The sequence below is a fragment of the Oncorhynchus masou genome, chromosome 28 (genome assembly GCF_036934945.1).
Source record: "Oncorhynchus masou masou isolate Uvic2021 chromosome 28, UVic_Omas_1.1, whole genome shotgun sequence".
Taxonomy (NCBI): Eukaryota; Metazoa; Chordata; class Actinopteri; order Salmoniformes; family Salmonidae; genus Oncorhynchus; species Oncorhynchus masou.
Genome location: NC_088239.1, coordinates 40,732,498 through 40,744,569, shown reverse-complemented (window position 1 = coordinate 40,744,569; position 12,072 = coordinate 40,732,498). Strand labels below are relative to the sequence as shown.

The 12,072-nt window shown below is 45.7% G+C and overlaps 1 protein-coding gene across 7 annotated transcripts in view; it reads right to left on the bottom strand.

The window, feature by feature from the left end:
- The window catches only part of LOC135517580 (mitogen-activated protein kinase 10), a 99,487-nt gene that overhangs the window by 25,721 nt on the left and 61,694 nt on the right, over positions 1–12,072 (bottom strand). For 6 of the 7 annotated variants that reach the window (XM_064942010.1, XM_064942012.1, XM_064942011.1 and 3 more), the window contains one exon: positions 8,125–8,307. The exons of the other annotated variant lie outside the window; for it this stretch is intronic. In XM_064942010.1, the coding sequence (XP_064798082.1) occupies positions 8,125–8,307 (183 nt within the window). The remainder of the gene's footprint in view (positions 1–8,124; positions 8,308–12,072) is intronic. 7 annotated transcript variants of the gene reach the window in all.

Sequence of the window (12,072 nt, the reverse complement as noted above, 5' to 3'; positions counted from 1 at the left end):
TAAATCCTCAGGATTCGTATATATTATGCACTCCCTGAGCCCAACAATGCTCTGCCGCTGTTGGCTCTGTACAAAGAGCGTCCATCAACTAACATTTTCAATTCTATTAGTTCCCAACTTTTAAAAGGAATAAGCACGCACAACCTAAAATCCCCAGTCAGGCCACCATCACAAATATTTTGGTTGTGGACTTCCTCGTTGCTGATATAGATCTCCACGCACCCACATGGAAGTCCAATCTTTCTTTGTATTTTCACTCTGTGAAATACTCTCTCTGAGGAGTCAGGGGCACCTTCCCAATGGGTCTGGTACCCCGTGAACACGCTATACCCCTTTGTGATAACTCTCAGTTTGGGACACACAACCTTGCGAAAAACCTGCCAGTCTTCAAGCCCGTAGTCCACTCCTAAAGTCTGGTCTGTATTTTCTTCTCCTTCGGCTACGGTATAGAGTTTCACTCTACAGGCATGATAATCAAACTGATAACCCCATTGCTGTCCATTAGACATCATCACTTGATCTTTCAGCGACGTTGCAGGTGGTATTTGGGTTCTATACACATTTAGAAACCGCTTTTTTGGCGCATCGTATATTGTTGCTTTATACGCAGCCCTTTCTCTATGTTTCAACCGCGGCCCTGCTTCCGTTGTTACGGTCATCACTGCTTTGCCGCTGATCACAAAATCCATGTTTAATTTCTTTAGTGGTTTATCATGGTCGCTTGTGTTGTTCTGGGTCTTATTTATAATGCGTCTTCCCCCAACATAATAATACCCCCAGGACATTCCTGCTTCATAGACAACAGCCCAGAGGGCAATAAAATAGGGGGTGTGGGGCCATCCTCTTTGAAATGATTCAAACACCCCCACCCCCCAGTTCAACGAGGTCCCTACACATCAATCATCATGACAACTTCAAAGGAATAGATGCAATATATGCATAAATTAACACACACTAACACGTGACAACCGGAACAGGATGCACTTATATGGGCATAACCAAGTGATAACTTCCCGCCAGGATGCCCTGACTGGATGCCCATATTTGGGCACGCCCTAGAGCACATGATAACTTCCCGCCAGGATTTCCTGACCGGATGTCCTGAGCATATTTGGGCATGCACACGTAATCCGGACATAGGGTGCCGTCTACTGTATTCCGGACATAGGGTGCCATCTACTGTATACTGCGTGCCGTCTTCTGTATTCTCTCTCACCTCATCCAATTATCCCTTGTGCCCATAGGGTGAACTGGCAATAAACTGCTAGCCTGTATGCTCTGCAAACAAAATCATTAGAAATGTTAGCCTGATACCGAAACTAAATCACAATGTGTAATGGAGCACGCTCCATTATTGGTTAGAATGAGATTTCATGAATCATGATGCTGTCTGCAATTCGAACTCCGGTAGTCTAATCTAAAAGGTAAATGTCATACCATCGCGCTGAACAGCGCTGGGGATAAATATCATTATAGGATACTGATTGTATATAATGAGCACCTATCCACTACTGATATTAACCTTAAACAATTTATAACCAAGCAACGTTTCACCAACTATTTAACTGGCATATCGGCTGCTGACTGCTTGAGTAACCTCTTCTGCGAGGAAGTCCTTCATAAGAATTAGTGACACGTCCAATAAATACATTGCCATCCAGACAGACTTACAGGAACCTCTGACTGGATGTAATACAGCCACCTTCCGCTGGGATTTTGTAGAGAAATGGTGGCGATACAGCACAACACACACATTCCTACTCTAGCCATTATCTGGCAGCATCCCCACTCACATGTGTTTGTGTTTGGTTACGCAGACCCTCTAGCTGAGGTGTTTCAGGCGGCATATCTGTGTTGTTACTACTACGAGAATTAAGTTTTTGTTCTGGGGCACAATTGGCTCAAACATGAACGGCTTCAGTAAGTTTATTGGTTCCCTAACTAACATGATTTAATTCTCTGTAATAAACTAATTCTCAGACTTGGAGCTACTTGTGTTTACGGACATAATCAATCAATCCCTATCTCAGTCTGCTGTTCCCACATGCTTCAAGAGGGCCACCATTGTTCTTGTTCCCAAGAAAGCTAAGGTAACTGAGCTAAATGACTACCGCCCCGTAGCACTCACTTCCGTCATCATGAAGTGCTTTGAGAGACTAGTCAAGGACCATATCACCTCCACCCTACCTGACACCCTTGACCCACTCCAATTTGCTTACCGCCCAAATAGGTCCACAGACGATGCAATCTCAACCACACTGCACACTTCCCTAACCCATCTGGACAAGAAGAATACCTATGTGCGAATAATGTTCATCGACTACAGCTCAGCATTTAACACTAGTACCTTCCAAACTCGTCATCAAGCTCGAGACCCTGGGTCTCGACCCCGCCCTGTGCAACTGGGTACTGGACTTCCTGACGAGCCGCCCCCAGCTGGTGAGGGTAGGTAACAACATCTCCACCCCGCTGATCCTCAACACTGGAGCCCCACAAGGGTGCGTTCTGAGCCCTCTCCTGTACTCCCTGTTCACCCACGACTGCGTGGCCACGCACGCCTCCAACTCAATCATCAAGTTTGCGGACGACACAACAGTGGTAGGCTTGATTACCAACAACGATGAGACGGTCTACAGACATTTACATTTACATTTAAGTCATTTAGCAGACGCTCTTATCCAGAGCGACTTACAAATTGGTGAATTCACTTTCTGACATCAGTGGAACAGCCACTTTACAATAGTGCATCTAAATCATTTAAGGGGGGGGGTGAGAAGGATTGGTTTATCCTATCCTAGGTATTCCTTGAAGAGGTGGGGTTTCAGGTGTCTCCGGAAGGTGGTGATTGACTCCGCTGTCCTGGCGTCGTGAGGGAGTTTGTTCCACCATTGGGGGGCCAGAGCAGCGAACAGTTTTGACTGGGCTGAGCGGGCACTGTACTTCCTCAGTGGTAGGGAGGCGAGCAGGCCAGAGGTGGATGAACGCAGTGCCCTTGTTTGGGTGTAGGGCCTGATCAGAGCCTGGAGGTACTGCGGTGCCGTTCCCCTCACAGCTCCGTAGGCAAGCACCATGGTCTTGTAGCGGATGCGAGCTTCAACTGGAAGCCAGTGGAGAGAGCGGAGGAGTGGGGTGACGTGAGAGAACTTGGGAAGGTTGAACACCAGACGGGCTGCGGCGTTCTGGATGAGTTGTAGGGGTTTAATGGCACAGGCAGGGAGCCCAGACAACAGCGAGTTGCAGTAATCCAGACGGGAGATGACAAGTGCCTGGATTAGGACCTGCGCCGCTTCCTGTGTGAGGCAGGGGCGTACTCTGCGGATGTTGTAGAGCATGAACCTACAGGAACGGGCCACCGCCTTGATGTTAGTTGAGAACGACAGGGTGTTGTCCAGGATCACGCCAAGGTTCTTAGCGCTCTGGGAGGAGGAAACAATGGAGTTGTCAACCGTGATGGCGAGATCATGGAACGGGCAGTCCTTCCCCGGGAGGAAGAGCAGCTCCGTCTTGCCGAGGTTCAGCTTGAGGTGGTGATCCGTCATCCACACTGATATGTCTGCCAGACATGCAGAGATGCGATTCGCCACCTGGTCATCAGAAGGGGAAAGGAGAAGATTAATTGTGTGTCGTCTGCATAGCAATGATAGGAGAGACCATGTGAGGTTATGACAGAGCCAAGTGACTTGGTGTATAGCGAGAATAGGAGAGGGCCTAGAACAGAGCCCTGGGGGACACCAGTGGTGAGAGCGCGTGGCGAGGAGACAGATGCTCGCCACGCCACCTGGTAGGAGCGACCTGTCAGGTAGGACGCAATCCGAGCGTGGGCCGCACCGGAGATGCCCAACTCGGAGAGGGTGGAGAGGAGGATCTGATGGTTCACAGTGTCGAAGGCAGCCGATAGGTCTAGAAGGATGAGAGCAGAGGAGAGAGAGTTAGCTTTAGCAGTGCGGAGCGCCTCCGTGATACAGAGAAGAGCAGTCTCAGTTGAATGACTAGTCTTGAAACCTGACTGATTTGGATCAAGAAGGTCATTCTGAGAGAGATAGCGGGAGAGCTGGCCAAGGACGGCACGTTCAAGAGTTTTGGAGAGAAAAGAAAGAAGGGATACTGGTCTGTAGTTGTTGACATCGGAGGGATCGAGTGTAGGTTTTTTCAGAAGGGGTGCAACTCTCGCTCTCTTGAAGATGGAAGGGACGTAGCCAGCGGTCAGGGATGAGTTGATGAGCGAGGTGAGGTAAGGGAGAAGGTCTCCGGAGATGGTCTGGAGAAGAGAGGAGGGGATAGGGTCAAGCGGGCAGGTTGTTGGGCGGCCGGCCGTCACAAGAAGCGAGATTTCATCTGGAGAGAGAGGGGAGAAAGAGGTCAGAGCACCCGGTAGGGCAGTGTGAGCAGAACCAGCGGTGTCGTTTGACTTAGCAAACGAGGATCGGATGTCGTCGACCTTCTTTTCAAAATGGTTGACGAAGTCATCTGCAGAGAGGGAGGAGGGGGGGAGAGGAGGATTCAGGAGGGAGGAGAAGGTGGCAAAGAGCTTCCTAGGGTTAGAGGCAGATGCTTGGAATTTAGAGTGGAAGAAAGTGGCTTTAGCAGCAGAGACAGAGGAGGAAAATGTAGAGAGGAGGGAGTGAAAGGATGCCAGGTCCGCAGGGAGGCGAGTTTTCCTCCATTTCCGCTCGGCTGCCCGGAGCACTGTTCTGTGAGCTCGCAATGAGTCGTCGAGCCACGGAGCGGGAGGGGAGGACCGAGCCGGCCTGGAGGATAGGGGACATAGAGAGTCAAAGGATGCAGAAAGGGAAGAGAGGAGGGTTGAGGAGGCAGAATCAGGAGATAGGTTGGAGAAGGTATGAGCAGAGGGAAGAGATGATAGGATGGAAGAGGAGAGAGTAGCGGGGGAGAGAGAGCGAAGGTTGGGACGGCGCGATACCATCCGAGTAGGGGCAGTGTGGGAAGTGTTGGATGAGAGCGAGAGGGAAAAGGATACAAGGTAGTGGTCGGAGACTTGGAGGGAGTTGCAATGAGGTTAGTGGAAGAACAGCATCTAGTAAAGATGAGGTCGAGCGTATTGCCTGCCTTGTGAGTAGGGGGGGAAGGTGAGAGGGTGAGGTCAAAAGAGGAGAGGAGTGGAAAGAAGGAGGCAGAGAGGAATGAGTCAAAGGTAGACGAGGTTAAAGTCGCCCAGGACTGTGAGAGGTGAGCCGTCCTCAGGAAAGGAGCTTATCAAGGCATCAAGCTCATTGATGAACTCTCCGAGGGAACCTGGAGGGCGATAAATGATAAGGATGTTAAGCTTGAAAGGGCTGGTAACTGTGACAGCATGGAATTCAAAGGAGGCGATAGACAGATGGGTAAGGGGAGAAAGAGAGAATGACCACTTGGGAGAGATGAGGATCCCGGTGCCACCACCCCGCTGACCAGAAGCTCTCGGGGTGTGCGAGAACACGTGGGCGGACGAAGAGAGAGCAGTAGGAGTAGCAGTGTTGTCTGTGGTGATCCATGTTTCCGTCAGTGCCAAGAAGTCGAGGGACTGGAGGGAGGCATAGGCTGAGATGAACTCTGCCTTGTTGGCCGCAGATCGGCAGTTCCAGAGGCTACCGGAGACCTGGAACTCCACGTGGGTCGTGCGCGCTGGGACCACCAGATTAGGGTGGCCGCGGCCACGCGGTGTGGAGCGTTTGTATGGTCTGTGCAGAGAGGAGAGAACAGGGATAGATAGACACATAGTTGACAGGCTACAGAAGAGGCTACGCTAATGCAAAGGAGATTGGAATGACAAGTGGACTACACTTATCGAATGTTCAGAACGTTAAGCTTACGTAGCAAGAATCTTATTGACTAAAATGATTGAAATGATACAGTACTGCTGGAGTAGGCTAGCTGGCAGTGGCTACGTTGTTGACACTACACTAGTCAAGTCGTTCCGTCGAGTGTAATAGTTTCTACAGTGCTGCTATTCGGGGCTAGCTGGCGAGCTAGCAGTGTTGATTACGTAACGTTACGTTAAAAGAACGACAATAGCTGGCTAGCTGACCTAGAAAATCACTCCAGACTACACAATTGTCTTAGATACAAAGACGGCTATGTAGCTAGCTAGCTACGATCAAACAAATCAAACCGTTGTACTGTAATGAAGTGAAATGAAAATGTGATACTACATGTGGAGCGAGGCGGAATGTTGACCGGGTTGTTGAAGTTCAATTCGGAAGACGTTGGCTAGCTGTTGGCTAGCTAGCTAGCAGTGACGCCTACGTTAAGGACGACAAATAGCTGGCTAGCTAACCTCGGTAAATTAAGATAATCACTCTAAGTCTACACACTCTAAACTACACAATTACCTTGGATACGAAGACAGCAAAGACAACTATGTAGCTAGCTAACACTACACTAATCGAGTCGTTGAGTGTAATAGTTTCTACAGTGCTAGTGGACGTTAGTGGACGTTAGCTAGCTGCTGTGCTAGTGGACGTTAGCTAGCTGCTGGGCAGATAGCAGTGTAGACTACGTTAGGACGACGAAATACGATAATTACACAATTATCTTTGATACAAAGACGGCTATGTAGCTAGCTAAGAAGAAATTGCTAAGATTAGACAAATCAAACCGTTGTACTATAATGAAATGTAATGAAAAGTTATACTACCTGCGGACCGAAGTGTAGATGCGACCGCTCGCTCCAACCCGGAACCGGAAACCCGGTTCAGGGAGGAGGTAAGGGCCCTCGGAGTGTGGTGTCAGGAAAATAACCTCACACTCAACGTCAACAAAACTAAGGAGATGATTGTGGACTTCAGGAAACAGCAGAGGGAACACCCCCCTATCCACATCGATGGAACAGTAGTGGAGAGGGTAGTAAAGTTTTAAGTTCCTCGGCGTACACATCACAGACAAACTGAATTGGTCCACCCACATAGAGAGCACCGTGAAGAAGAAAGACGGCAAGAAGCAAGACGGATGGTGGGCAAAAACATCTTGTTGGTTAGAGAGGTCGAAGGAGAATGGCAAGAATCGTACAAGTTAACAAGCGGGTCACAAAGACAAATAACAGAGCAGTACAACAGTGGTGTGAGGAACTGCATCTCGGAATGCAAAACTCGTCGATCTACTCCTAGAATTTAAAAACAAGAAGAAGCGGCTCCAGTAGGCATGCGATCACCAACGCTGGACAATTGAGGAGTGGAAAAACATTGCTCGGTCTGAGTCCCATTTCCTGTGGCATCATGCTGATGACAGTGCCGGGATTTGGCATAAACAGCATGAGTCCATGGACCCAACCTGCCTGGTGTCAACGGTATAGACTGGTGGCGGTGGTTTAGGGACTGTTTGTCTGGAACACGTTAGGTCCCTTGATACCAAGTGAGCAACAATTGAATGCCACAGTGTATTTGAACATTGTTGCTGATCAAAACATTGTTGCTGACCATAGAGCATCGAACGGGCTGTTTTCAGCATGAATGTACCGTGGTCCAATCTGCAACAACTGCATGATGTAATTGCGTCAACATGAACCAACATTCCTGTGGAACGTTTTCGACACACTGCATAATCCATGCCTCAAAGAACTCAGGCTGTTTTGGGGGGTCCGACCCGGTACTAGATGGTTATACCTAATAAACTGCCTATTCCTATACAGCCTATGCCTATTCCACAGTGCTTGATATTAAAATTCCCATTACTGTCAATTATATCATTTTTAAATCAAATAAAATGTTCCATCATCTGCATATAAGGACATTTTGGTTTCAAGCACAATAAAGTGAGTGGTCTCCAGTTTTTGAGGTGTACATGGCTTTTATATTGACCATTTGCCTCCTGCTACAATAGTAATGTAATCATCCCATCACTTTGGGTGGTTGATAGTTACCCCGTTGAAATGAAAAATGTAAGCAGGCGAGAAAAGTTAATTTAACTTCTGTAAAAAAAAAATCAATTGGTATAACATCAAAAGCAGGAGATTTGCCTGAATTCATCTAACCAATTTAAGTGAAGCTATATTACTTAAATTAGGCTGGCACCTCGCGAGCCACATTGCCTCAAACTACACAACCTCCACACACATACTCTAGGGCTGTAAGCATAGAATGAGAAATACCAGAATTATTAGACTATAGAATACTTTATTGTCTCACTTACCTTTGAGTTTGTTGTGCTCTGAGTCTGCAGGGAAGAGGCAATCGGGGAAAAGCTTGGGAAAGGTGAGGCCTGCGTATTTGGGTCTGTTCTCTACATAGTTACGGACAGTGGGCTGCAGCTTCTTCATAAACTCTGGTGAGGGTGTGCCCAGCTGCTCAATCACTTTATTCCATTGGTCGATATCTGATAGGGGGTGGGGTTAAGAAAAACACACAACAAACCTGGACAGGACAGCACTTTGGCTGTCTCAAATAAAAAACATAGGCTTTAATATATAGCACTAACCAATTGAAGGGGACAATTGCATAGGCCTACAATAGTCCTACAAGCAGATGCGTAAGAGCCACATTGGGACATATCACTAAATGGAGGGACATGAGCAAAGTGTAACAGTAACAGACAACTTTTCTATAATCTGCCATTTCTTAAACAAGTTCTCTCTTCCATATTTAATTAGTTCAATCATAGTAAACAAACAGATTTCTTCCTACTCTGACAGTCAAACAGATGTTGATCAACATTGTGCAGTTGCGGTATGGACTGTGAGTGGGTTCACAAATGAACAAGTCCTTGTAAATCCTATGAATCACTGCAAAAAGGTGTCAACTTGTAGGGAGGGATTTCCAATGGAATGGAGTTTGCCAATTGTGCAATATGTGTTGTGCATGGTCCCTGACAAATAAACAAATTAAATAGATAAAATATCTACATTGTCGACAATAAACACTAGTATAATATCTATACTGATGCAAAACTCTCCAGATGTACGTGTCAGAACAATGTATAGAGAGTCCTGTCTGAAAGTACTATTGTTCAGAGACTTCACCCCCTCTCCCCATCTCATCTGCAATGGTAATTCCACTGCTTTAGTCTGCTATAAGAAAGACCCTATTAATACTAAAGCTTTGTTATTATGTTATAGCCCTCCCCATTTCCCATAGCCTTAAAGGGGTTCCAAATGGCAGCCTATTCCCTATATAGTGCACTACTTTTGACCAGGGCCCCTATATATGTAAGGACACACGCTGGAGACGAGAAGCAGGTACAGAGAATGAACATTTAATGGAAAACGGACTTCAAACAAAACAAGAACAGCATCTGGACAGGGTGAACAAAACAACATTACAACAATAATGCTGACACAGAGAACAAAACTGAGGAACAGACAGATATAGAGGGAGCAATCAACAACGGGAATGAGTCCAGGTGAGTCCAATGAGCACATATGCGCTTAATGATGGTGAAAGGTGTGCGTAATGGAGGGCAGCCTGGCGAGGGGAAGTGTGAGCAGGTGTGACAGTACACCCCCCTCTAGGGGCGCCACCCACCTGAGGCACCCCCGGTTCCATCAGCAGCAGCACCCAGACCCGACGTCACCACCAAAAACAAAAAACAATGCTTTGCATCAAATAGTGGTGTCAGCATTCTATAAGGACAGACGCTGGAGACAAAGAAGCAGGTACAGGGAGTGAAGATTTAATAGAAAACGGACATCAAAAATTACAAGAACAGAGTCTGGACGGGGGGAACAAAATCGACAATAACGCTGACACGTGGAACAAAACTGAGAAACAGACATTTATAGAGGGGTCAATCAACAATGTGAAGGAGTCCAGGTGAGTCCAATGAGCGCAGATGTGCCTAATGATGGTGTCAGGAGTGCGTAATGGAGGGCAGCCTAGTGCCCGAGGGGATGCGGGAGCAGGCGTGAGAATATAGGGAATAGGGTGCCATTCGGGACATCGTCACAGTGCTAGTGAGCGGAGCCAACACTTCACTGGTGGGAATGATTTCCTCTTTGGTTTCCAAGCCCTTTAAATGATTTAAACTGTTTCCTAATGCTGGGTTAAATACATTGCAAGCACATTTGTGTTTAATGTGGGTTGTAAAACTAGCAGATTGAAACAGCTCCTAGTTATCTCTCTAATTTATAACCATTGCTTTATGAATATGCAGATTATTGTACTGGTACTGTACAAAGTTCCAAATGCCAATTGGCGTGATTTTGTGTTAAATTGCTGTTTTTAATGCAGTTTTTATTGGGAGAGCTCGATTTCCATGTCATTTATTACAAATGGCAAATCAACTTGAAACTTGATTTGAATTATCAGCAATATTTTGGGATAGGAACAGAGGGGGAACGGATGGTGTGTGTGTTTGTGTGTGAGGGTGGCCAGGCTGAGGGGGTCTTTTTTCTCTCCATCTCCCACAGGTGGGTGCCAGTTCAAAGAGAGTGCCAGCAAGCCAGGGCAAACAGAAACACATGACCTCATCCTGCTGGAACGCCCCTTTCATTTCCTCTTTGTCTACATCATTCTTTGGCAATCACATCTACACAATGCAGGAAAAGGAGTCCAATCTACACAATGCAGTGAGAGGAGCCTTTGCTTTCATTCCTTAAAATTATTCTACATGGATGTTAAGCTGTCTAATTTGATTTTAAAAATTGTTCCATAAAAGTTCCATATAGATAAATATGTTAATTTGTGTTGAATTAAAAATAAAGTATTGTATTTTATACATATGAGTATCCCTCATCATGAATTTAGGCTATTTTCTAAATGTTCAGATTTTTTGATGGTGTTCAAACTGCTCATCTCGATTACAGACCTGATATATTGTAAAGGCTAGAAGAAGGCCAGAAGTATGTACATGTAGCCAATGTGAAATCACTAGCTAGTTAGCTGTGGTAAACTAGTAGCACAGCCAATGTGTCGATGTATTGATACGAGTTACAGTCTACAGAAGGAGGCAAGGATACCTCTCAAAATGTTCTATATAGAACTGCTTTAAGGGCCATGTATGACGCTAGCCATTTAACCCTATACAGTATTTGGTTCTTCTAGCAGTGTACAGTATAGTGTTGATGACAGTACCAGAAGGAGACAAGGAGGCAAGGATATGGTCGGTGCCTGGGAACAGCAGTGTTCCTCTTATCACCTCTCCAAAGATGCAGCCCACAGACCACATGTCCACTGCAGCCAGACACAGTCCCATACCAGCCACCCAGCATATATGCAGATACATACATGACACATGTCACACAAACTCCATCAACCACACACTGCACGCAGACATGCAAAAAAAATCCACGTCTTTGTGAGTCCTGTCTGTCATGTAATTGCAAACATGTTAAGTTTTGTTTACCACAACAATGGCTGTTAAACTTAAAACACTGCTGTCTTTATCAGTTATTATCTAGCGGTGGTCACCAACCGGTCGATCGCGAGACATTCCTAGTCGATCACCAAATATTTCTTTAGAAAAGCCAACGATACATTTTTTTATTTATTCATGTTTTGCGCTGTTGGCGGTAGATGCACCCTGATTCAGAAGCGTTGTGAACTGGGTAGGCGAGGTGTTCACATTAGGGACCATTTCATTTGTCTTAAAAGACCAACTCTGCCTACCTGGTGGACCAGGAGATCTGTGGCTAAATAATGTGTGCCTACTGTGCTGGCCAATCCAATAGCTCAAATCACTGTACCGACAGGTTCCAAGACTCCGGCCACAGCAAAGTTTGATACTAGCCTACTTGAGATTTCATAACTTTTAAAACCATGACCAGAGAGAGAATGTCAAAGAATACAGCAAAGAGCTGCTGTTTTTATTATATTAAGCACTGTGAACACATTTATATATATATACATTTATATATATTATATATATATATATATATATATATATATACATTTTAAAATGCAAAAATAAAAAAAATATATATATATATATATATATATATATTTTATTTTTGCATTTTCCAATTAAGAACATTCAAAACAAAAGTGAAAAGGTATTAGACAACAATAGGACAATAGTACTTGAGATTTCATAACTTTTAAAACCATGACCAGAGAGAGAATGTCAAAGAATACAGCAAAGAGCTGCTGTTTTTATTATATTAAGCACTGTGAACACATTTATATATATATACATTTATATATATAT